This window comes from Pavona decussata, unplaced genomic scaffold (genome assembly GCF_977016875.1).
Source record: "Pavona decussata unplaced genomic scaffold, jaPavDecu1.1 SCAFFOLD_136, whole genome shotgun sequence".
NCBI classification, from domain to species: domain Eukaryota; kingdom Metazoa; phylum Cnidaria; class Anthozoa; order Scleractinia; family Agariciidae; genus Pavona; species Pavona decussata.
The window spans coordinates 585515-612396 of record NW_028145549.1 but is presented as its reverse complement, the minus strand read 5'-3'; the positions used below and the strand labels follow the sequence as shown (position 1 = coordinate 612396).

At 38.0% G+C, this 26882-nt stretch overlaps 2 protein-coding genes across 2 annotated transcripts; one reads left to right on the top strand and one right to left on the bottom strand.

Annotated features, from left to right (window-relative positions):
* The first annotated feature begins 3617 nt into the window (after positions 1-3617).
* On the top strand, positions 3618-15885 carry LOC146467427 (uncharacterized). Its single transcript, XM_085125873.1, has 14 exons — positions 3618-4909; positions 6120-6360; positions 6615-6723; positions 6851-6954; positions 7355-7491; positions 7748-7824; positions 8470-8747; positions 9195-9346; positions 10416-10500; positions 10853-11067; positions 11250-11342; positions 11684-11900; positions 12176-12262; positions 12674-15885. Exons 1-14 carry the CDS (start codon positions 3944-3946, stop codon positions 13963-13965), a joined length of 4053 nt encoding a protein of 1350 aa, XP_084981999.1. The 5' UTR covers positions 3618-3943; the 3' UTR covers positions 13966-15885.
* Positions 15886-16203: 318 nt separating this feature from the next.
* Positions 16204-17109, bottom strand: LOC146467426 (uncharacterized). The gene is made up of 2 exons (XM_085125874.1): positions 16854-17109; positions 16204-16691 (listed from the first exon to the last, which is right to left on the bottom strand). Exons 1-2 carry the CDS (start codon positions 17107-17109, stop codon positions 16204-16206), a joined length of 744 nt encoding a protein of 247 aa, XP_084982000.1.
* Between the last annotated feature and the right edge of the window lie 9773 nt (positions 17110-26882).

Here is a 26882-nt window from a genome sequence, read left to right as displayed (position 1 = left end):
GATCGTGACAGAGGTTACAATTGTGTTCTACGGATATTTAAGCCCGAACTCGATATTAATGCTGTTCATAAAACAACAGCATTCTCTTTTGAGAATGTAATGTTTTTCCCGTATTGTATGACACTTTGTTCGTACTTTGTGTAAACAAATTCATAACTCCCAGGAAAAAAAAGTTATGACATCGCGAGACATCGGGAGGTGTTCTTGTCTCAGACCCCTCAATGTTTTAACTGTAGTTTCCTTTCGAAGTATACCTATTTGTTTGTTGCGTGTGAGATAATTTGTCTTTATTCTATTCGGTTGTGAGAACTACAAACTTACTCGTCTTATTAAGCATGAGATCTGATCATGACAATAAATGCTATTATTGCCTACTTGTGACAGCTTTGATTGGCAACAAAAATTTCAGCTACTTGTATATAAACGCCGTATTTCCTCGAACAAAGCTGGGGCGATTTTTTTCACACCAAAAGAGGACAATTATTCGAGCGAAGGCGATTATTCGAGAGAGACGATTATTTCAAATATTGCTCTCTAGAATTTGTGTTCTACATATTTTGTTTCATTATTAAACCCATCAGGAAATAATCGCATCAAATATATACCGAAAATAGGCTTTTAAAGTGTTTTAAATTTGGCTTCTTGATTAATTTTCAATGTCAATATCCTTGGCGTCAGAGCTTGAATCGTCACTGATCAGGTTTGCTGGATAAAAAAAAGGAGATGCCGAGAGGGGTGGGGTGAGGGCGATCATTCGAGAGAGGCGATTATTTGAAATATTTTTGTCGAAGGGGAGCGATTCCTGGAAGAAGGCGGGTACTCGAAGAACGGTTACTCTTTTAGAACACTGTATTTCATAAAACTCCGACCTTCAAGTTCTTTCCGCGTCAGGGAGTCATACATCTAAATGGCATATATACAATAAAAAATTACTGTTAAATGAACCTTCACATTTACAACAAAACGTATGTAAGATTCTAGTCTATTATTCACTGTAACTTTCTATGAATGTATGTCGTGGTGAATAAATAAATAAATAAATAAATAAAACGGTTTGTGTTTTCCTGCCCTAATGATTAACAACATGTACTGTTTTCATTACGAGCACTTGCTGGCCTGACAACTGCAGCCCTGCACCAGGTTATGTGGGTGTTGACTCCCATAACCCATAATACACAGACTCGTACCCAGACCCCCACGGTATGAAATCAGGCAATGTCCACGAATGGCTTTTTCCGTTTGACTTTTACTTCTGATGTGTCAAGTCCGAAGGCCTCACACATGTTCCGTAACATTACAGTCAACCCAGGTCACGCGTGAACGATATTTTTGAAATTTGAACGGAGTTTTGAAATTTACATCTCAGTTTTGAAAATCGCCAACGAGATTTCAGAGTTCCCGTATAAATTTCCCGAGCTTACTGACGGTATAAAGCTATGAATTTTTCTTTACATTGCAAAATTGAATATTTCAAGAATAACAATTGTTTCCCAAGTATTTTAAACATTTTTTTTAAGTTAATGCGTCTTTTTCGGAACGATTTCCAGAGAAATGTCCAACATTCCATTCACTCGGATGTTCATTTCATTCTTGGAAATACTGTTCACGGGTGACCTGGGTTGACTGTAACACTGAAAGTGAGCTAAGGATGGAGTTACAGCGGTTACCAATAACACGCCACCTACGGAATTCAAAAGAGTCGGATAAAGTTGCGTTTTGGTGGACGTCAATCAAAGAAAAACCGTTGAAATCATTTTGAATTCTGACAAGATTCCAAGGTAACCCTACAAGAAACTAAGAATCTTACCTCGCTCTGAGAGAAGGTAAACTTTCTTTAAATTGATTCTCCAGCCAGGTCAAGCGCAAATAAAAGTTATTTTTGGATTAAAAATTTCGTTTTTCACTGCACGTGATAATTTGCTCACTTGCACGCATCGCTGATTTAATTGTCAGGTGTAGCGATTTCAAATGCTTCATAAAAAAGATACGGCCTCGTCTAAACAATGCGCATTTTTTAGATAACCTGTCTTGGAAATCAACTTTCATAAAGTTTACCATCCGTCAGCGGATAAAACTGTAAATTTCTTCGTTCTGTTGCTTTGAAATGTTCTCAGAATTCAAAACAATTTCAACGGCTCTTCTTTGATTGACGTCCACCAAAACGCAACTTTATCGAAGTCTTTTCAAGGCGATAGGTCGCGTGTTATTGGTAACCGCTGTAAAGGGCCCTAGTCAGCCACACCTTTGTTTTTGTTTATATGCGAGAGTTTGGCTATTATATTTTATTCGGAGCATGTGGAAATGAACGAAATCATTGTGAAACTACTAAAGATAATGAAACATATTTCCAGGAACATAACTTACAGTAAAGCAGTAAGATTTCGCTTCACCATGCAATATCAATGATTTCGATGGCATCGAAAATGGCGGACGCTGACTAGGGTCCTTTAATGACTAGCTCACAAATGTTGTAGGAGTCATATATATCGGATGTGAATGCTGCTATCGGTTAGTGCTGCACAATACAAGAAAACTAGCTAGCTTTATAAAGCGCGTCACTCTAAGTAAGAAAGTTCGGTGGGAAAAATTCCATAACTTTTGCGTGGAACTCGTTTACAATTGGCTATCAGTATAGCAACACGCTCAAATAGTTAATTTCAAGAGTCAGCAAAATAATTATTTCCGAGTCTAAAATTAAGCAAAAACTAGAGAATTAGTCTCTGTTTTGCCAGCTTTCTATAAGGTGTGATCATCGGCATTCGGTTTTTTTTTTAACTCGTAAAGAAACTCGTAATCATCCAAGTAAAGAGACAAATATGTGCACTACTGGCTACGTGAAAATTGGGGAGGGAGCGAGGGAAAGCTTGAATGAAACAAATATGCTGTTAAACATTTTAGTTATTAAACAAAATGATGAATAATAAAAATCAGCAACAATAACAAGGCCATTAATGTATTTCCATCCGGTTAGGTCTGAATTAAAGGTCTGCATGTTTCCCGAAATACGTGCGTTTGCAATATTTGTCACGGTGCGTCACGCAATCTCGGTTTGATTTTGCGATTTTGTCAGATTTTGAGCGCTCTTCCACAGAGCACAATTAAGTTTCCCCAGAAAAATTTTTATTTTAGCTTAAAGCCCATTTCCTCCTTACTTCACTCTTACAGTTTCATTTGATTTGTGATAAAGGTAGTGGGATAAATTATGTTTTCAATTTGGCGAGCGATTTCTATAGATTTACGGGTCCCTTTTTTTCTGGTCGGTCTCAGTGTTACAAGCTCGATCGATCTTGATGGGAATTTTAAGATAAAACCTTAAAAGGTTGTAAAACAAGCTGATAACAAATAAATGTCTTCTAGCTTTATCAGAAGGGCAAGTGGGTTGCTTCAAAATGATTGATTTTTCAGCCCGAATTTTCTCGTGTCTGGCTATGAAATCAATCTTGGTCATTTTCTGCCAAATCAAAGAGTTATTTCACAAATGAACCACACAGCAATGAATAACTCAATATGGACTACTAAAAGCCAAAGTTTCAGCTATTTTCAAAATTTGAAAGTTTGCCGCACAATGTTCGATTTTTGTGTGCACGCGCTCTTAAGTATTAAAATTACATTGACTGTGCATCTTTCATGAGCGGCTTTACCCCTCTCAGGATTCAGCGGGAGATTCCCTGTCGGACTTCTGTTACGTCATATGATAATTACATTAGCGGTCAAAAAAAACTGTCAACAAACTTGCAAAGCCGATTACTAGAAGTGTTGATGACTTCGCAGGGAAAGGGGTTCATCTGTCAGTCGGCCTGATTTGTCGGATCGGATGATGTGACATTGTCTCAAACGGAAAACAGAAATGTCAAGTTAATTTATAACTGAATGTCCATATTTAGAAACGAGATGGATTTTGCGGGAAAGACGAATCCATTTTCGCTCGTCTCGCGCCAGAGCTATGGCGCGTATTCCAAACGAAGCGAATATGTTTTCGCTTCATCGCGTTTTTGGCTCTAGTCTCAGCCAGAGGAAGAAATGGTTTTCTCTCTCGAGCCGACTTGTAGGCCGTAAGGTCAGTCAATTTTTAAAAGGAAAGTTTTTTGAATGCTTTCCGAACGAGATCAGTCGCGTACGAGTCGCCGATCTTTGGCGGGAAAACGGAGAACACGTTCCTTGTGAGTGGTTTGGAGTGCAGAACTCCGAAGAAGCGTTCGCGATTACTTTGTTTGGCCTTTGCGGTGGCTTGGTAAAGCTCTGCTCGACGGCAGATGACGGATTTTTGTCGTCCGATGTTTTTGTGAGCCTTGTTGACAAAATCAACAACTTGGATGTCGGCGAGAGCAGAGCGATCGATGGAACAGCGAATATGGCGATCGATGGAACACCGAAAAGCCAAAGAATCGCAATTCTCGAGAAGGATTTACAATTCTATCGTGAAAAGGTGAGGCAAACAAAAAATTCAATTGCAAATACTTTGGAAACGCCCCCAACGACACCACTGCCTTCTACATCTAGAAAGATGGACACCTTAATCCTGAGTAACATTAATGATAGTTCACTTGGGCCGATCTCCAAGAAAAGAGAGATGCGAACAGTTTCCAATCTTGCACTTGAGGATATTGACGATGCTTTCCACTCAAGTTATGGACGTCTGGGAGCAATTCTGGGTTATGGATTTATTTATGGCAAGGAGGAACATCAACAGGCAGTGAAGTCAGCCATATCGGAAGCTATAGAGATTGTTGCAGAAAGCAAAGGGCTTGGATCTGCTGCTGAATTAGCTTTTACCCCAGATGTTAAACAAAAGCAGGAGGCTGCCATGAGAGTTCCTGACTGGGTACAGCTGTACGTGAAACTTGAGACCAAATTGCCTGACGATGGCTGGCAAACAGTTCTAAATTTCCTTAACCTTGGAAAGAGTGGGGTAAGCTTTCGTTTATGACGTTTGCATTAATACAATGCATGGTTGAATTCCTCTTTATATTTTTGGTTGATGCCCAGGCACATAGTCAACTAAAGAGTTAATGATAGTCAATGACAGTTATGCATCAGGAAATTCTAGCTGTGCCCATCCCCCACCCCCCAGGCAGTGGTGGGGCTTTTTCCCACACTTTCCATCCCGGGGGTCGGGCATTTGTCTTCCACATAATTACCCTGGGGTATTTGACCATCTTACTTTTTTACCTTATAACATAGTTGCTTCTTCTAATGACCAATTCATTGGCAAATCGCAGTAAGTTTCTTCTAGAATATGTACATTTATAATTATACATAAATTGGATGCTAGCACTGCAGAATAACCTATTTTGACACTAAATATGGGAAACAATTCCTAACTGGGACTATAAAATTTGGCCTAAATTACCTTAGATTTTATTGAGAATAAGTTGAGAAACAAAGAAAATAAAACAGTTTTGAGCGCCTACCCTAGGGCATTCGAACAATGCTTTCGTCCCGGCTGATGGGCATTTGCCAGCTGATTTTCAAAATATCCTGATTCCCAGGGGTCGGCCGCATTGGGGGGCAGCATTCTCTTAATTCATCTGCCATTAGTTCTTCCAACAACTGAAGGAAACTGAAGCAGACTGCCTTTCTTTTTTGCCCCTAAAATTTTATCCATGTAAAATTTTGTAACTTAAAGTGCATCGCCATGTTTGCAACGTTTAAACTCAGCAGGAACCTGACTCAAGAGGCTCACAGTAAACTATCCTTGGCTTTCATAAGTTTATTTGAGCCATTTGACCATCCGCCTGATAGGTGATAATGATGGATGATAATATTGTGACGATCATCAACTAAATATCATGGGCTGTTTCACAGGGCTTAATTTTTATTAAATTTTATTCCACTCTTGTGGCTATAGGTACTGACATTAGCCAGAATCTGTAAAGATTTGCACTACGTGATCAGTAGCAGTGACACCTAAAACAATGCAAATGAAAATGTGAGAAACCTGATGTGCCCCCACAATCACCCCACAGGCCAGGTTCCCTCACAGGTCATTTACACCATGGGGAAAAACTGCTGACTGGATTGGTTCACAGTTAACTTTGCCTAAGTAATTAATTTAGCGACATTTTGACCAGATTTATTTTTTGAAGTATTTAAATTATTATTTTCTTTTTCAATTAAAGAGAGATGGTGACTTGCAATGTCTTCTAACAAAGAACATGATTAAGGCCTGCAGGTCAATGGTGTTTTCCACGACCCAGTCCGTCGTAAAAATCAGTGCACTGGATCCAGAATGTGGCATAATTGGTTATTCAGTAGGCCTAGGGCAAGCAATCATTTGGGCCATTCGTGAAGCCAGACTGCATAATGCAGCACAGCCTTCCATGATTTTTAACATTAAGTTGGATGGACGGCCTTTTGCAGGTATTGTCTTGATTACTTTCAGTTCAACCTTTCTTGTGAATCACAATTTGTATATCAGTCACAGACAACAACCACAACAACAACTTTAAGCTTTAAGCACCTGTTATAATTTCAATAAAACGGCGCTTTATTTTTAATATGCATATTGTGTTATTGTCAATTTCACCAGCAAATTGTAGAGTAAGTTCTCAGTACCAAACATCATGATAATAATATTTCACATTATATATTTTTTATTTTTTTCCAAATAACAGGAAAAGATCAAGTTTCTGTGGGAGTTGTACCAGTAAATTTTAAACATTCAAGTGCAGAAAGTTGTAGCTCAGTGTATCCTTTAGCAATTGGAAACTGCAAAGAGAACAGGTAACATATACAGGCTTACAGCTTTGACTTCAAACTTGCAATTCAACTCGATTCCAATCTAATGTTCAGGTTAAAACTTGTGGTAAATATTGCAATTTTGTTGTTATACCTTCCATGTATTTTACAGGGAAGAATTGCCAAAGCTAATTCGAAGGCTAAATCATGAGAAGAATGCCATTAAGGAAAGTGGAGTTTCAGTCGATGGAAAAGATTACAAGATTAAGTTTGTAGGTAAGGGTTGGACTGACTTATATGATGTACACAAAATTTACAATCTCTTATATATATGTATCATGCATGTTTTGAACTATTAATCTGCTTGAAATTTGTTGCAATAATATATTATTAATTACAGGAAAGGATAGTTGAAGAAAATAAATGATTGCAGCTTGTCATTTCAAAGTGGTTGTTTAAGTTTGGTATTTAATATAATATTCATGAACATGTTGTGAATTAAACTCTTTTGCACAGATCGACACTTTTCAAACCAGTGTTTGTCTTTTTATTGGAGTACAGTATGACCCAAAAATTAAGAATAATTAAACTTTAAGAAATTGACTGTTAAGGGGTGGAATGAATACTGCCAAATAAGAAATCTTGCAAGCAGATAATATTACTGTTTCTTGTTTAGTGACCCTGGACTACAAATCACTGTTACTTCTGTTACGAAGGCTCTGGGAAGATGGAGAAGATGGTGCTCCTTTGAGATCAGTTTTAGGGGGCCAAGGGTTTGATGTGGATTTCTGTGCATTTTGCACAGCTTTGAGGGTAAGTAAAAGCTATGTTAGAGCCAGATCTTCCTAGCCTAGGTTTATGGTTATGGTTAACCCTATAGTCAATTGTTTTCTTTATGAAAATCAGCTCCAGTTTCTCATCCTACAAAGAAAAAAAACCCTTTACAGACAGTCAGTTTATTAATAAATGCAATTAAGATAAGCAAGTTGAGAGACAATAAAATGTCACCATGCATTTTCCTAAATACTTATCAAGCTGTAACCAAATGTTATTATGGTTAATTATGCAGGCTTGCAAAGAGCATCTATCCGGACGATTTGATGAAACTTGTCTCACTTGTCTGCAGTCAAAAGCCAACATTGGAAAGTAAGCATGTTTGGTTCATATTGTTTAACTTAAAAATCAATGTTCAGTGAAGAGTGTTGTTAATAAACAAGATATTTTTAACTTACCTGAACTCAATGCAAGATTAATTTAAGTACTTAATTGTGGCAGTTTTATAGTCATGTGGTGTAATGGTTAGCACATTGAATGCAGGACATTAAGGTGTGTGTTCATTAGCGCTGTGCCATCGTACTGTCCCCTTTAAAGTCATAGGCAATAGAATCTGCTCAACATTCTCTCTTAACATGTTAATGAAGTGTTTACTGGTGACACAATAGTATAATACTAACCCTGTGCCAGTGACGTATAAACATCAGGGTGTAGTGTGGTAATTCTCCTGGGTGCTTCATTGCTACAGAAAATCATGGGTTATGTTCTGTCTATTTGAGTAATATTAATCCTTGACCTGCATGTACCTTTTGTTATGGAGGAGAAGCTCAACAAGCAATTATATTTGTACTCAGATAGAGAAGTATTCTAAAATTATACAATCTCTATGTGAAAGAGAAAAGTTACTAAGTAAACTTGAATGCAAAATGGAGACTATTGTGAATTCAACGCACAGCCTTTTATTTGCCAATTTTAAGCGTTCATTTTTAGAATTGTGTAAAATTATGTTTTTGGCAGGTGGACTGGATTGAGGGATGACCTTGAATTTTTGCTTGATGAAGAACTGTCCCACATACAGCTCTGCTCCCTTCATCAGGAGATGAGAAATACAGAACAGCTGCTTGGTTCCTTAGGACTGCTGTCTTATCGCATTGGGTCCCTGAAGTCTTGTAATGAAGCTGTCGCAATGTATGGTCCTGAGAACACCAGAGGTTATGACCGTGTTCAAGTGAAGTTGCGCACTGGCCAACAGACTGCAGTCACTAAGGGTAATATCCATGTCAGCTCTATGTCTGGTAAGATCAATATCTTCTTTCTTTGTGTTAAAAATAATCATGCCTTTTATTAAAAATCCCAGACATTCCACAACAACTGATTGATTATCATATTGCTCAACTAGGTGTCAGATACATGTACAGTAAGTTTTAGGGACATGGGGAATTTAAGAGAACAGTTTAAACCTCATTGCTGGTGAGAGGGGCGTAGGAAATTTCTGTCATATTTCAAATTTGCTTATTTAGTGGTGTAATGATGCTGAGACAGATTTGTTTTTTGGTTGTAAATAATTTGCATCCCATTGCTAAAATATCCCCCCCCCCCCCCCACCTCTCAAACAGAACAGTCAGTTTATCTGTTTTTGTATTTTCATTGCCATGCTGAAAACCATCTTTACATGCAGTTTTTAAAAATATGATTACTATCTAATGATCATTTATATTATTATTATTTTTGTTTCTTACTAGGTTCTACAGAACGAGCTGTTCTCGCTAATTCAGATAGGATTGTGATAGACTCCTTGCCTTTAGAGAAACTCCAGAAGTACTATGCAGAGGTTCCCAATAGCTGCAGAGAAGTTGTCTTGGGCTATGTGTCTTATTATGAGAGCATCACATTGGTAAGATTACATAAAGAATTTGCCCAGGGGAAGGATATGCCATTTTAAAGCTCTATTATGAAGTATGTGCCACTGTAAAGTGTATGTTTTTTCAAGCAGGTTAATCTTGAAGGGGTTTTGGTCTAGAAAAAAGGAAATATGGGAAAGGTATCAGTTGTATGATATATTTGTGGGATTAGCTGGTTAATATTTAGTCTTACATATGGTGGCAATTTCATTTTTGGTGCCTAGGGTAGGGTTTCAAAATGTAGCTGAACATGGTCTGGTACATGGCCTAAGGGCTTCAAGGACCAGTTGCACATTCCTGGACCCAACAGTTTATAGTGTCCCCCACCCAGGAGAATTTCTGAAATGAACAAAACAAATACTTTTCACTGAGGAAAGAAAAACAAGAAAATAAGAAAAAATATAGTATACCATACATGTACCTTTAATTCCTGTACTAGAAAACTATAACACACAGTTTATAGTGTCCCCCACCCAGGAGAATTTCTGAAATGTACAAAACAAATACTTTTCACTGAGGAAAGAAAAACAAGAAAGTTAGAAAAAATATAGTATACCATACATGTACCTTTTATTAAAACTAAAACAGTAATAACTAGTTTCTGTATGTTTCAGTTCTCTTCTACTTGAGGATTTCCAAGCGTGACAAACCTAGTTTACCTACATTTAGTAATATACATTTTAAACACATTTGGTTTATATGGGATAACGTGCATGGGATGGTTTCTCAGAGTGGTTTTTGATTACAAGTTGATGTCACCAAAAGTTGAAAGAACTGACTAGCTTTGTTGATTATGGTTAAATTGAGATATGCTTAGAGCATCGAGAAATAAGCTTTATGTCTTTATTAAAGATATGCTGTTTTCCATCTAGTTCTTGTCTGTCTGAATGGTGAAGGCATGACACTCTTTTGTTAAAATGAAACCTGGCAAGGTTTAAAGTCTCTCAGAGCGATTGGAGTAAGGCTAATACTACTTTCCTACAGGCTACTGAATGCAAAATGTACTTGACAGTTACTTTCAAATGAAGTTTGACCTGTTCTTTTTTTTTTTTTTTTTTTCAGTATGTGAAGGCAATTTTGGACAGTGGGATATTCACACGAGACTTTGGCTCAAAACAGGAAACTGTTTGCCTGAATGACACACTAGGTGAACAATTGTGTCTTTTAATTCTAAGTTAGAACAGTGAACTGAAATGTGCAATGGCATAAAAAGCAACATTAAAAGCTTGTATTTTAAATTCCTTATAAGTTGTTTAATTGAATAATACATGTGCAAATGTGCTGAACTGGATCCTAATAATCATTGTTGTCCTGGCGCAATACAATCTTTCTCATGATTTGGAAATTTAAATTCCACAACACTTGATTGCTGGCCATCAGGCAGCGGGTGACTAGCATTTGAAACATGCTTACCATAGACATCATTATTACCCTACTATTATCTCTTTTCATTCATGAAGTTTGTTAACTTGTTTGTTTATGTGTTTTTGTTTTTTAAGCACTAAAGGAGTTCCTTACTGAATCTCACGACAAAGCAGTGGAAATTCAGAGTGACATAGAAGAGAGGTTTTTGGCAAGTGAACAAAGTGATGCATGTTTGAAGCCCCCTAAAAAGAAGAAGAGATCAAATTCCTCAAAGCCGAAGGATACTACATGTACCCAAGATGCCATGGCAAACCTGGCTGCTCAGCTTCAACTAGATCATTTTAGAAAGGTTAGTAAATAATACTAGTTCATCTTGGCTTCAAAAGAGACAGCTGCAATCTTTCTTCTCAATGTTTTTCCAAGCACATGTTAAATAAATAAGTATTTATAAAACTGTATTACTTTTATTATTGTTTTGCTCATTGGTTAACACAGACTTTTGGATCATCTTTTCCTTTTGTTTTTATCAAGGTTTTCTTGGAATGGAAAGTCATCAGTTTCACAATTCGAGACACTATTTTTGCAGTGGATGAAGAGGACCAAATTGACATACATGATGTTAAGGTGCATTGAATAGATCTCATACAATAATTAAATATGGTTATTATATATTTTTAACTTTGGGATGTGTTTATGACTAATCAGGACAGTACTGATTCATACTCAGTTTGACACCACTAACACCTCTCAAACCCAGTTTGGACCAAATGTTCCAAGTTACCTTCTCGAAACCTACAACTTGAGCTATACCCTGGATGGCCACCAGTTACTAGATTAAAAAAAAATAATTGAATTAAATTAAAGTTCAGGGTGATACAATTTGTATCTTCATGTGCACAGACATTGACATGTATTATAAAGTGTGACTGTGTATGACATATACAAATTCATTTGTTTCTCTGTAGTGCAAACTATGGGGTTTTCTTCTACGACATCTCTTTGGAGTCACACTTGGAATGGGCGATTATGCTCACTTAACTGTGGATCACAGTGCCATGTTGTTTCGACAGCATCGTTCTTTTCGCCTTTTCTCGAATCAGGGCTTTGAAGCTTCCCACAAAGAGCAGAGAATGCTATATTCCCGTGCTACAAACCATGATTCTTCAGCTGAAGGACAGTCAAGTGAGTGACATTTCTGTTTTTTTTATCTTGTGACATTATGTGTGTAAAAAAAAAGGGGAAAGGCAAAAATACACTGTAGGTGTAAACAAAATGCTACCTTATGTAATTGCACCCTAAAATAAATAATGATAACAGTATTCATAAACTTCTTTATCCATTTAAAATTTCATGCAGCATCTCTTTTGATCAGTGAATTAAGACATAACATTTGTAAAGGTGGAAATGGCCGTTGTTGGGTTGACTTATCAATGATTAATTTTTCAATGCCATTTTAGTTCAACAGATCCTTACACACTGGTATGCTGAAAGGCTGCTCTGGATTAGGTACCAGTTTGTTCAAGCCCAGCAGTGTATAGCAAAGGGTAAGCAACTAACATGTTACTTACATGACTCTGTTGTCTTGATTTTTGTTGGGTAAAAGTTTACCAAAAGCAACAGAACCACTGGGACATAAATTTGCCTCTGTTCAATTCCTAATACTTTGCTTATTTTTTATTTATTTATTTTTTTTGGTATCAGTTTCGTTCAAGCCAGCAGTTTATAGCAGGGGCTAAGAACTTATTTCACATTTGTTTTTTTTTTCACCTTTAGTTAAAAGGAGACCTCTTTAGGGGATATCATATTATGAATTAAGTTTTGTTAAGATAGCAACTGCATTAAATTAGTTTTTCTTAAATTATCAGGCTATATAAAATATTTTATGGTTTAAGTTGCTTCCCAGCTAAAAGCTGTGTTGTATGCAATGGAATAAGAAATGTTTGTTTGTCTTCAAGGTAAACAATTTGCTTTTCGTGGCTGTGGATGGAGAAACGCACGAGTCTCTTGGACTGAGGACGATAAGGTTTGGATAAGACTGATGGCAGATCTTTTTGTGAAGCTCTTTGGGGAGGACTACCTGAAGTATGTATACTCCCCAGACCATGGGACACGCATAGAGGAAGTGTCCGATCCCAGAAGAAGCTTCACCTATGATCATGATGACTGGGAGGCTTCATATGAGAATGCACTCAGCCATGCAAGAGGTGCCAACTTTGTAAGTTCTGCACATTCATTAAAGGCTCTTGCTAGTCAACTGCAGCCTCAAACATCAAGTGCTGACCTAGATGGCATTTCACCATTAGACCCAGATCCATTGTCAGCTAATCTAGAAAATCCTGTTACAAATCAGAGTCCTAGACTTTCTTCTGTTTTTGATAAGACATGTTCAGATGATGGCAGTGTAGAAGAGGTGGCCATAGTCTTCTCCACCAACCATAGTGACTCTACATCTGTAAACCCACAAAGATGTAGACAGCAACTTCTTTGTGTTGGATCTCAGGTGCAATATGGGCTTCTGCCAAGCTGGTCTGCCCCTTTCCAGAGGATAACAACATGTGTTCTTCCAAGCCGTGAATCTTTCCTAGTCGATAGCTTAGTTGAAGGTGTGGTACCATTTCAGGGCAGCAGCTCGATAGACACCACCGACCTTGTCTCCTTAAGAGGATGTAGTCCAACATCAGAAGAGAATCATCTCACAAATTTTGCAATTGAGGGGTATCTGGAGCTTATTGCCAAACAGAGTGCAGTCAGTGGTCAAAAAGTGGATTTCATTGGGTGGGAGCGTTTTGAGAAATCAGCAGGGAGGCAGCCAGCAAAAGATGTTCTGAGAGGCAAATCTCCCCTATTGGAGCAAGATGTTGTTCTTGTCCCCTGTAACTCGCAAGAAAGCAAGCACTGGTTCTTGCTTACTCTTCTGCCTAAAAAACAAGAAATCATGGTACTTGATAGCATGGCAGGAGCATTTGTGAAGCCATCTGCTAAAGAGGCCATTTCTAAGATGTGGCTGCTGTTGGAAGAGCTGGACACCAGCATTAATGCCGGTGATTGGAATTTTAACTGCAACAAGCCAACAGACATCCCTCAGCAGCACAACGATTATGACTGTGGGGTTTATCTTTGCATGTATGCAAGGTGTTTGGTGTTGCAACACCCCATGCCTGGACACCTGGTATCTTTTAGAAGAATCATGGTTCTTGAGCTGCATGAACAAAAACTTCAAAACCTTCCACTTACTGTTAGCAATTGAAGGTCTGAAATCAAATGTTGTGGACATTTAAGTCTCTTAACTAAACTATTTATTTTTGTTCAACATCATCATATTGCTATTTAAAGGATAGCAACATTTTACAACAACTCTGTTAAAACTGATGCCCCAAGGGTAAAAATACTTGTGTTCGAGTATCACATTTCATTTTGCGGCCTACGCGTATGATCAGAAAATTGATATGATAATGTATTGTAATTTAATTAATACCTAATACAATAGGTTTTTTTTGCAAACCAAAAGAAATGTTAACTTCTAACATTTTCTGTTGCTTCCTTAGGTAAAACGTTACCTGAAGTAACAGAAGCACTGGGGCATTAATTTGCCTGTGTCAATTAATACCTAACACGATAGCTTTTTGTAAACCAAAAGAAATGTTAAGTTCTAATATTTTCTGTTTATTCGTTGGGTAAAACTTTACCTTGAATAACAGAAGCACTGGGGCATTAATTTGCCTGTGTCAATTAATACCTAACACAATAGCTTTTTGTAAACCAAAAGAAATGTTAACTTCTAACATTTTCTGTTGCTTCCTTGGGTAAAACTTTACCTGAAGTAACAGAAGCACTGGGGCATTAATTTGCCTGTGTCAATTAATACCTAACACGATAGCTTTTTGTAAACCCAAAAGAAATGTTAAGTTCTAACTTTTTCTGTTGCTTCCTTGGGTAAAACTTTACCTGAAGTAACAGAGGCACTGGGGCATTAATTTGCCTGTGTCAATTAATACCTAACACAATAGTTTTTTGCAAACCAAAAGAAAATTAATGTTAACTTCTAACATTTTCTGTTGTTTCGTTGGGTAAAACTTTACCTGAAGTAACAGAAGCACTGGGGCATTAATTTGCCTGTGTCAATTAATACCTAACACAATAGCTTTTTGTAAACCAAAAGAAATGTTAACTTCTAATTTTGCTGTTGATTCGTTGAGTAAAACTTTACCTTGAATAACAGAAGCACTGGGGCATTAATTGCCTGTGTCAATTAATACCTAACACAATAGTTTTTTGCAAACCAAAAGAAAATTAATGTTAACTTCTAACATTTTCTGTTGTTTCGTTGGGTAAAACTTTACCTTGAATAACAGAAGCACTGGGGCATTAATTTGCCTGTGTCAATTAATACCTAACACAATAGCTTTTTGTAAACCAAAAGAAATGTTAAGTTCTAATATTTTCTGTTGATTCGTTGGGTAAAACTTTACCTTGAATAACAGAAGCACTGGGGCATTAATTTGCCTGTGTCAATTAATACCTAACACAATAGCTTTTTGTAAACCAAAAGAAATGTTAACTTCTAATATTTTCTGTTGTTTCGTTGGGTAAAACTTTACCTTGAATAACAGAAGCACTGGGGCATTAATTTGCCTGTGTCAATTAATACCTAACACAATAGCTTTTTGTAAACCAAAAGAAATGTTAACTTCTAATATTTTCTGTTGATTCGTTGGGTAAAACTTTACCTTGAATAACAGAGGCACTGGGGCATTAATTTGCCTGTGTCAATTAATACCTAACACAATAGCTTTTTGTAAACCAAAAGAAATGTTAACTTCTAATATTTTCTGTTGATTCGTTGGGTAAAACTTTACCTTGAATAACAGAAGCACTGGGGCATTAATTTGCCTGTGTCAATTAATACCTAACAAAACAGTTTTTTGCAAACCAAAAGAAATGTTAAGTTCTAACATTTTCTGTTGCTTCCTCGGGTAAAATTTAATTTGAACAAGCAAAATTCCTGAAATTGTTTTTTTTTTTTTCTGAAGACCCAAACAGATTAAGCTTCAAACATTTTCTGTTCCCCTATTGGGTAAAATTTTACCTAAAGCTGAGGGGAAAACACTGACCAACATATTTTTTTTCATGTGGTTATTAACGTTTAGAAATAAAAAAAATCAGGATATTTGAGTGTTAAAATGTTTCGTTCCCTCTTCAGAGAAAGGAACAAACTTGTTCAATGAAATAATAATTACGGCATTAATATCGTGATTGACAAATTACCCCTTGATTTTGGCGCGAAATTTCAGCATTAATGTGAAATCCCAAAATTCAGAAATCCAGTCAGAAACTTACGTTTGTTGAGCGTAATTTGTCACTCATGATCTGAAAAGCTAATCAAATGTTATACTCGTGGGAATTTCACTCGTCCTATCCTTGCCTATACGTCATCATAATGATAGTGTTGGGAAATCTACACAGTGAATGCGCAAAATTAAAAAGACTAAAAATTGGTAAACATCACTTTCCCTACATAATAGCGCAAAGTGAGTTTCCCACGTTCCTGTTGACTAAACAAGTCAGGCCACCAGATAAGCTCAAATTCCCTTGAGGCTCTTCCTTCCCCCTCGCCGATTATTAGGGATGCCCGACAAGTTGGCTGTTGGCGTGTAGCTCTTCCCCTGGCTTGTGCCTTCGCAAGGGCAATGGCTGAGGCTCCACCAAGCGTTGTCAGAGTGTTGTCTTCTACTTCTTGCTGTCCATTAAAAGCTTTTGTCATAGCAAGCGGAATGCAGCTATCGTCGAATATTGTTCTAACCTCGTCCACTTCAAAACACTTCCATGATATGTATTGTGCGCGTGGTTTCCACATCGGTGGTCTCCAATGCGAACGCTCGCCGATTTTGTTCACAAACGCAGTTGCCAGACTAGTTAATAACTTTTGTAGGTACACAAAAGGGCAGTCGAATCTTTCAACTTTTGACCATTTACCTGATAAGAAATTAATAATGGAAATCAATTCAATACTGATCAATGGTCAAGCACCAATCCGTGATTCCAACATGTGCTTTTGTTACAGGAAATAACTTTCCTTTTGATTAATGCTATAGGTATTCTTAGGACTAAATCGCGATTTTTAAGATGTTTTCTTACCTGATACTTTCGGGTGTAAGGTCGAGTTAATGCTCTCTGCAACACCGGTGAGCCACATTTTATAGTTTTGCAAATCTGTGGAATTCAATCTTCCTCGATATGGACGTGGAACCGGTATTTCCCTGTCTTGGTGATAAAAAGGGAGCTGGGTGACCGGCCTCGCGTTGCGATGCTTTGAAGCTCTGTGTTTACGCAAAGCTGTCGTGGTTGTATATGTTGCATCGCAAGAGTCGCAGTTCGTCTTGTAGGGAGCCATTTTCTTATCTCTTAGAGGTGAGAAGAACTTTGAAGGCTCTTTAAAAAAGCTACATTGTTTACGCTTGGAAGTGAACCAATCAGATTCTTGGGTGACATTGATAACTTCCGACCACTTAATTGCTAAAGTGACGATCTTAAATGCGGAATATCTCACTTTCTGTTGATTTCGATCAGATCATGGAAGACGACGCCAGGAAAAATAGGAAACTTTACTTTAAGAATCTTCGTAAACAACAGAAGAAACGGCGGAAGGAGAGGAAGAAACAAGAGAAAGTGGTGACTCAAAACGAGCTACAGAGAGAACGATTGCGCAGTTTGGTGGACAAGATAAGAAACAAAATTCAAGCGGGGGAAAACAACGCACACGAAGATGAATTATTACTTTCTGAAAGCAAAGAAATCGATCTCGGCGCTTGCTCAAGCTCGATACCAAATTGTACGGCGACCACTTTTGCAGAAGCAGAAAAACTTGCGGAAGCGCAAAGCCAAAAGCGAAAGGAAACTGAACAATCCAAAGAGCCCCAGCTCAAGAGATCGAGACTGCTAGAAGAAACACGTGGCACAGTAAAAGAGATCGACAGCAAGAACATTGTGCTCTCCGGAAAAACGATCGGGGCAGGTTCATTTGGGACCTGTCGGCTGGCGAAGTTTAGAAGCATGGACGTAGTGGTAAAAGAATTCAAAGGTTTTGCGGAGAGTACAGCGGAGAAGCAGAAACAGGATGTCCTACGCGAAGCAAAGGTGATTGTAAGTCTCGGAGATCACAAAGGCTTACCACTCCTGTTTGGAGTACAGACCTCACAGATTCCCTACAGTCTAGTCTTACAGTTTCATGGCGATGAAGAACGAAGCCTAAATATATACCGAGCTGCTTGTAAGAAGAAGCTGACTGCTGATGAATGGAAAAGTGTGATCAACCAGGTCATCGAAGCTCTCCATCACATACATGGCAAGGGTTTCCTCCACAATGACCTGAAAGCTAATAACGTTGTTCTCGAAAAAAGGGAGGATGGCTACAATGCGGTAGTTATCGACTTTGGAAAAAGCAAAAAGATTGATGCGCCGAAGAAAAGGAAGAATTTATCCAAAGCCAAACAGAAAGTTTATCAGCAGAGTTACCCTCACATCGCACCAGAGATTGTAAGCGGTACAGGAGACCAAACGACTGCCAGCGATGTGTATTCTCTTGCTCAAATGGTCAATTTTATTTGTGACAAAACTGGTTTGGTTTTAAGTGCCGAATTTGTAATTCTTAAGAATCTTGCCTTATCTTCAGAGCCAGAGGCAAGACCCAATCTTGTTGACTTTGTTTGTAAGTAACGACAGCCAAATTTATGTAGCCCATTGACTTATTTGACGTTAATTTGAGAAGAGTTGATACACTTTTCTCTTAAAGAAAGTGCGCATTGATTTTTTATTTCAATAACTTGAATTTGTCATCTCAGTCTTTGCAGAGTGTTTTTGCAAATTACTTGTGAACAGTTGATCGCGCGTTCATTCCTGTTTAGCATACTTTTAAGAAGCGTTTTAGTTGGCTTTAACAGTCTAACAAAGGATTTTAATTTAATTCCGGTAGTAATATGTAAATATTCATTGGTTTTGCCTAAACCTTATAATTGGCAGAAATGCTTTTTTATCAGAGTGAGTCCGATTCGTAGCCGATTTTTTATTTAACTACTGTAGTTTATTGTAAAGCGATTCGTAGCAAATGTTCATGGCGATTTTTATCCATTCGATCTTTTTGTTGAATTAAGTTTTTGACTGAAGATTCTTGTTCAAATAGCGATTTTCTCACTCGCAGAAGGGTAAAATTATCCTTAATTTTTCTCCATGCAAAAACGTTCTTCTCGTCAATATAGTCATTTTAATTGGATCTTATTAGCCGAGTTAAGATTTTTTCAATTTGTAGAGCTTCAGCTTGAATTAGGTGTCATTTACCCATTAAAGTTTTGTTATTGTTTCAAGGTTAAGAACTTTGCGGGATTGGATTTGTTCATCGATACCATGTTAAAAAGGAAATAAAGTCGTTTTGGAGAAAAAGTTGTATGCCGGCAATTGTCTTTTGATTTTTTCGGGGGGTCTGTATTGTTGCGGTTTATTCAGGCGAGAAACATTCTTTACTTTTGTCTCAGGAAGGATTTCAAGAGGCGGAAATAATAAAAACGGACAAAGTTTTCTAGGCAAAAAATTATGCCTGTATTTCATTTTTCTGATTTTTTTATTCATAGTGGCGGCGGTTTATGAAACTCTCTCCACTATAATTAAATGCGGCTTAAGGTGCTGGAGCTTTTACCGACTTTTGACACCTTTCTCTGACTTAATTTATTTGCTCTGGTCTTACAGTGGTTCACGTTACCAAATCCACCCCGCTGGTTTGGTAAAAAAATTTTACCAAACCAGCGGGGCACTACATTCCTAAGCATAGTAAAGCTGGTCATGAATTCATTGTGAAGCCAAATCTGAATTGAGTTTATTCTGTTGTCTTTGGGTAGGAGGGCAGGGGGTCACTTTTCCCCACTCCCCCCTCCCTCTCTCTCTCTCTCTCTCTCTCTCTCTCCACACCCTCTGAATAGGGTAAGCATCTACTTAGGATTGGGTATATTTCCTCTTGTCTTTTTTTAAATCCAATTATCTTTAGTATAGCTTAATTCTCTCTCTTTCTGTCCTTTCCTCCCATATAACAAAGCAATAAGCGATAAGTAGCTTTTTTAGTCAGTCAGTGTCCTATTTCAGACTTCTAAGAAACAAGTTCTGAAAATTGACAATTGCAGACGATTAAAGCTTGAACTCATACCGTATACATTATGGAGACATAGTTGGAGTGAGGGCACACGCACGCATAAAAAACGGAGAAATAAGCAAAAAAAAAAAAAAAAAAAAAACACACAAGGGAAAAGAATACCTCTGGGAATTTTGCCATGCATGTTAATATTCACACCTAGGCGCATCTCAGTCTGTTTGTGTTTGTTTCAGTGGGTACGTTCACACGTACTTGTGACGAGGCCGGTAATAAATTATTCGGTATCCTTGTTTTAGGGGTGTCCCGAAATACAGACGAATATAGAGTCTTCTTAGTTCTGAGGATTCCAGGTTGGGTAAGTATAACAGTACACAAGTACTTTCATTTGCTATACCGTATATACATTTGTTTTGTCTGCGTGGCTGACTGAAGGATTAGCCGTGGATAAGCTATGACCTAATCGCGTACTCAGATCTCAGTCGGTTCGGGGATGTCGAAATGTGAGATCTCCCTTCCGCATGACCGTGGGAGATCTGGATACAAGATTAGCTATGACCGTCTGAACCTGATTGCTCATCAAAGTAGGACCTGAGGGTGGGGGGGGGGGGGGGGAGTGGGTGGGTATCTTGGTATTTTCTGGTAAAAGGGGTGTGATTTTAAGCCAGTGATGCACAGTGAAACGTTGTTCAACATTTGTTGGTGGTGCTTAATAAATGTTGAGCAATGCCATGTTTTCTCTTGCCGTTCAACATGTTGCAAGTGTTGCACATTTGTTTTATCATGAATATCATGAACCTAGCCTGGCCTTAGCTCCCACGGTAGAGCACGGAAGGTCTTAGATTCGACCCTTGATAGGAGCAGTCGGATTTTCTTTTTCCTAGTATCCTGTGTGATTCATTGATTAATACATCATTCTCATGTTGCACGTTAAACGGAATAAAGCCAGCATCCTAATTAACAGACACATAAGCATACAACGTGTTGCATTTCGTTTTGATATTGGGTGAAAGAATTATTTGCTGTTTTCATCTGAAATTGGCTTTGGTTTACAAGAGTACTGCGAGAATGCGTAAAGCGTACAGATCTCTTTTTTGTCTTCATACGCGAAACAAAGGAGGGAAGTAACCAAAAACGCCATTTGGAGAACTCAGGGCACTATCACAACGATAAAAAATTCCGAGAAGTATTAAAGAAATCCAGGTTTTCCATCAACTTTAATTTAGCTAATGTGGGTTTCTTTTATTTATGTTAGTCCTACATTTTGACCTTAGGTTTTTCTTTTAAAAATCGTCATAAAATGGAGAGACATCTTCGTTAACATTTTCCTGTCAGCTTAACTGATCAAATAGAACTTGTCAACTTTCGGACAACCGGGTCCTGCATTTACTTAAGCGAGACGCTTGTGAAACTCTTAGGCAATAATTTTTGTTTCCGAGAATTAAATATACCTGCCAATTCTTATTATGCGCTAGCCTCATCCCTGCGCGGATCGAAAAAAAAAAATGGATCTCACGCCTACATAAGTTAACATGCTTGACTGACAATTCCGGACCTCTACACAAGGCATTCTTGATTCAAAACATAGTACCACAAATGACGCCACAAGTTACGTGAACCTCAGTTAAAGTTTTCTTTGGAACTCTTGGGCTATCTTTTGCAATCTTCGGAAATCTTTTGACATCTTCGGCAATGCTCGGAAATCATCGCATCGTCTTTGGACATAGTCGGCACTGTCAAGTAATGCTGGGATGTCTTCGAAAATCCGGCCAATCAGTGAAGACGAGGATTCGTGCATTTGACTCGTGAAAGGTTGGTTGGTTTTGATAAAGTTGCACGTATTCAGGAGACAAATGATACATTTTGCGTGCAAAACGTACTTTGATGAGAAATAAGATAACTTAAGGTGCCGGAAGCGATATGTAGACCTTTTTTTAAACGCAAACGTGCACGTGAGAGCATATAATTTACTTAAAGTGATCATTTCCGTTAGAGGTGATTCGGCCAAGTTCACTCAAGTTCACGATCAGTATGCCATGAAGAGAATATTAGGTTATAAATCTTAGTGCCATTTGCTAAGCTCATTTGAGAATTCTATCCTTGCCATTAGTCTCTGTTTTGTTCAAGTTTATAACTGGAACAAATCGTAAAAATGGTTTTGCAAAATAGAGGTAAGCAAAGAACATCATTTATAAGTAATGTCGCCTTAGTTCCGGAAGATCTTTTATCAGCTTTTAATTATTTTTATAGATGCAAACTTGAGAGTTAATTAATAACGTACTTAAAGTGATCATTTCCGCTAGAGGGTTGTTATCGATCTTAAGTTCAAACAAAAATTTGGTAATGCCAAGTTCACTCAAGTTCACGATCAATGCAGAAAACACTAGAATATACATGTAAATCTTAGGGAAGTTTGTTCAAAGAGGACCCACCTTGTCTGGGGGGGGGGGGGGGAGGGGTGCGTGTGAAAGTGAATTTTATCGACACCTGGGGGACGGGGGTGGGGGGTTAAGGTTGGGAACCATTTAGGCAAACCACCCGAGATATGACTTTCAGGGTATTTGATGTCATTTTCTCCCTGCCGGCTCAGCACAACCAAAATAATGCAAGTGGCCTCGCATGAAATTCACTACAAATGGTTGAGTTTACGTTTAGGCAAACGTTTGGGTTATATAGATGTACTTTTAGAAAGATCATATCGAAACCCAACTGATATATTTATAAAACTGTGCCTATGTTTAATATCAAATTCTCAGCGATAAACCCGTATGATTAGAGTTTTTAAGTCAATTATTGTTATTGATAGAAACTGTAGATGGTTCACATTATCGATAAATTATCGATTATTAATCGACTCTCAACTTATCAGTCTAGACTCTCAACGTGTAAGTCAGCTGGACTTTCAACTCGCCACCATTTCCCGAACTCCCAGTAATTTCACTTCCCGTGAAGACTTGGCCACTCAATTGGCCAAAGGCCAGAGTTACTGGAAACGCTAATTTTATCAAAGTAACGGGAAATGATTTGAGTGGTTGTCCTGCTGTGAAGGAATTCCCCTTCCCGTGAAAGCAGAAAAAAGTGAAGGAAGCTTTCATTTGAATCGCCATCGTTAGGTTAATCCTACCATCATCCATAACCACCCATAGACGCGTAAGGATTTTGTTCGCTAGCTGAATTTAAGCTAACATAGCCTTGTACAGCAGTTTAATATTTAATGATTCTTCACTACTGAGCCCAACACAAAAAGGAAAACGCTGCCTAGTGGCGTTCACTTGAATGATCACACTTCAAGGTTTTATCCACAGACTCGAAAGCTTGAACCACCTTGTACAGCATGACAAACTGCTCCAGAGAAACTTAAAGTGCTGATAGAAACGTCTAATCGGATGAAACACTCTTCTTTGTGTCTGATATACCGTGTAGCACGAAAATTTTGCGGGAGTTTTATTTTGCGGATTGGTGAGTTTTTGTGGTTTGCGGGAACAAATTTTTGCGGTTCGAGATGACTGTAATTTTTGCTGGGAACTAATTTTTGCAATGCTCTCGTGTTCAAACAGCAGAACATTTAAGTGGAAGAAACCTTAACATTTTTAACTTTTATTGTACGGTATGCTGAGTCACAGTTCACTCTACTTACATATGAGAAACATATCACTGTACATAATACCTTACTGCGTAAAGGGACTGAATAACAACGAAACAAAACAAAAAACATACCTGGCCTACTATGCACAACCAAACGCTATATTATTTTATAAGAAAGCAGTATGAATGTTTGAATTACCCGTAGCTGAAACCTTTCTAGGCATACCCTGAGAAGGGCTTTCGAGTGAAAGATGTAGCAAGTATACAACTTTGAAACCTAACTGGGAGCGGCCTGCTAAAATGCAAAACTTTGCCCTACTGTAACGCAATGAGGCAGACTCGGTCGATGATAACTCTTGTTCAGTTGAAGTTTCAAGAGTTGAAATAACTTCTGTGCAGGCCGCCGCAGAAGCGCCACTAGAGCATGGTTGGTCTGTTTAAGTCCAATGTATATCGCGCAGATCTATTAAAAGTGGAGTTTTTAATTTGACTGAAAGGAGTTAATTTTTGGCGGCGTTTTATTTTGCGGGTGTTTTTTTCTGCGGGAACTAATTTTTGCGGATCAAGGTCAATCCGCAAAATTCACAAAAATTAGAACCCGCAAAATTTTCATGCTACACGATATTACATAAAGGTAACCGGAGTTTGATAAAACCTTCAGCAAGAACAAATTTTCAATACTCGCCGGTGCATTCGTTTGGGACTGGCCGGGCCCGGCAATCCTGGCTATTCTTTAATATTCCAGTTCAGAAATAACAGAATACGCGGAAGATATCGGTTTCCAAAAGAACGCAATGCCGCCTATTCCCATAAACCTGGAAACTTTCGGCTAAAAGAACGCAATTCCCCTTATTCTGAGTAAAATGTATTCCGTTCGCTGTGCTACGTAGCAGGTACAGTATGAACGAAAATATACTATTGGGCCCAGTTGTTCAAAGCCCGTTAAGCTTATCCTGGATTATTTCATGAATCACACATTTTCTTTTGTTATTCAACATCCTTTATTTAACTTACATACTTCATGAATATTAAACTAACTGAAACGAGGGATTTATACAGATAAATCCCTCATTTACATTAGCAGTACTGCGAGAAACGCACACATCAGGTTGCTTCTATTGTTCTCCGTTTCTCACCTAAGTGTGACCTCGAACGTCGGTATTAATCCATATACATCCCTCGGGCCGTATGTATATGGATTAATACCTCCGTTCTCGGTATTTATCTCTTGCTTAACGTAAACTTTGACTCGAGTTTAATTGCTAATCAACAAAGATTCGTCCAAAATATTTTCGGCCCTCAGTTTTGACTTAGTCTTTTTTTTACCCTTAGCATGAAATTAGCCTTTAAACCCATTTTAACGAGCAATGATGAAAACCTCGATTAACTTTTAATCGTGGATTAGCGTTAATCGGCTTTCGAACAACCCTGCCCTGTTCTTTCCAAAGACGGAATAGGTATCAAAAGAACATAAATACCGTCTGCAGTCTATTCTTTTCTTTTTATTTTCGTATTCCGGAATAGTGCCAAAGAAAGGCGTCCTTTAATAGGTCATAGAAGAAAAGCAAATGGACGGACAGGATAAGTGAAACTTCTGCTTAGAAATCATACATGCATTAATTTAAGGATTAGAATTGGCAGATATAATTAACTCTCAAAGACTTTTCCCTACTTGCAGATATATATAACCAAATCGAAGATGAGACTCGTTCTATTTATACTGTAAGAGTTACTCAACTATTAGGGGTATGTTTTATGATAAAATGGGGAGGCGTTGAATCTTAAACAATAATCAATCAGAAATTTTTAAAGAGATCAAGAATTTTAGTAGCTATTTTAAATACACACTCAGTTGATGAAGTTTTTTTCGTTTTCTTTTGATTTACGTGAAAAATCATTATCAATCGTCACGGGTTCATAGTTTAGTTCAGTTTTTGCTTTTGCAATACTGCATGTATCGACGGTCATGCAAATATAGCTTCTTTTTGGTGTCCTCAAACTGAGAAATTAAAGGGGAAGTATCATGGGGTTTTTTGGTATCTTTTGTTAAAAATTATGAGACCTACAATCAGCTGCCAAATAATTCTAGAATGACGAGAGGAAAGAAATCAACTCAATTCTTGAAAGGAACAACTCGTGATCTGTTCTAGCGCATTTAAGAAACAAAAATGCGAGAACTTGAAAAACATTAGCCTTATATTTTTCAAGTTTTAATCCATTTCGACCTACTCTGTCTCTGCCCAGATCGAGGAACCGCTATGATCGACAGCTTCCTTGCACTGGGGTGATAATTTTATAACAAACTTGACAATTATTTCTTTGTTTCTGCTGACAGACCAACATTTTTGGGTTTTTGAAATGACAGCAAATTTGCATGATACTTCCCGATGTAGCAGTTCTCATCAGGTCTCACGTGATTAGCTTGCAACCCTTGTAGAAAAGAGTAGAACAAACTGCAGGACAATACCCCCAACCCTAAAAACAGGCTTACGAGAACTGCAACACTACTGAGAACTTATGTTTCTTTACTTAAGGTAAAAATGCTCTGGTATTTGGGTACCAAATTCTCCTTTCAAATGTATGTTGCTCATTGCAGTCAATAGAAAACTGCAAAATCATAAAATTGAAAAATCACGTATTTGGTTAAAGGATTTGTTTATAGGATAGGAATTTAGAATTTTCTGTCCACCTCTGAAAGACGGACTGGTGTTAGTTTAAAGTAAAAAAAAAATGCGTTTCTTGTAGAGTTGATCTATTATTCCAATTCCCTGGTATATCCATTACGAGATCCAGATGAACCGCATGTAAGGATCAAAGCCGAGCCGACAAAACTCGATATGATGGACTTAGCCGTCACCAGTTTCGAGAGCAATTGAATTATTCACAATGAATGACTGTGTAGATTTTTCTGTAAGTACGTTTGACCAGGATTGTAGATTACACCCTAAAAAATTTCAGTTTGCATCAAGAATTTTCATCAAGCGGTGATTATCACTAAGTCAACTTGTCGCCGGTGAGAAAGGCTAAAATCCTCGCGTGCATTCATGCACGTGCATTCATCGTCCAAGTGAAAAATAGGAAGAGGCAGGTCCTTAAAAGATATAACCATGAAGGAAAGGTCTAGAAAGACTATTATTCAGACCCAAGCGCGCGGTGATCATTACTAAGTCAACTAGTAGCCGGTGAGAAAGGGCTAAAATCCTCGCGTGCATTCATGCACGTGCATTCAAAGTCCACGTGCATTCATCGTCCAGGCCCCAGTTGTTCAAAAGCCGGATAACTTTATCCGCTGGATAAGGCACTATTCAGGGTCTAAAATATACTTCACGTAAAACGTTGTCAAAGGTTTTCGAACACTCCCAAACTTAACTGTGGTTAGAGTGTGCATATTCGCTTTTACAAGAGGAAATACTGAAATCTTTGCACAGATTGAAACTGACGGATAGCGA

Coding starts and splice junctions, on each gene's coding strand:
- LOC146467427 (XM_085125873.1), top strand. CDS start 3,944: ATGGCGCGTATTCCAAACGAAGCGAATATGTTTTCGCTTCATCGCGTT. Junction 9,347..10,415: donor ATTATGAGAGCATCACATTG/GTAAGATTACAT, acceptor TTTTTTTTTCAG/TATGTGAAGGCAATTTTGGA. Junction 10,501..10,852: donor TTGCCTGAATGACACACTAG/GTGAACAATTGT, acceptor TTGTTTTTTAAG/CACTAAAGGAGTTCCTTACT.
- LOC146467426 (XM_085125874.1), bottom strand. CDS start 17,109: ATGGCTCCCTACAAGACGAACTGCGACTCTTGCGATGCAACATATACA. Junction 16,692..16,853: donor CTTACACCCGAAAGTATCAG/GTAAGAAAACAT, acceptor ATTTCTTATCAG/GTAAATGGTCAAAAGTTGAA.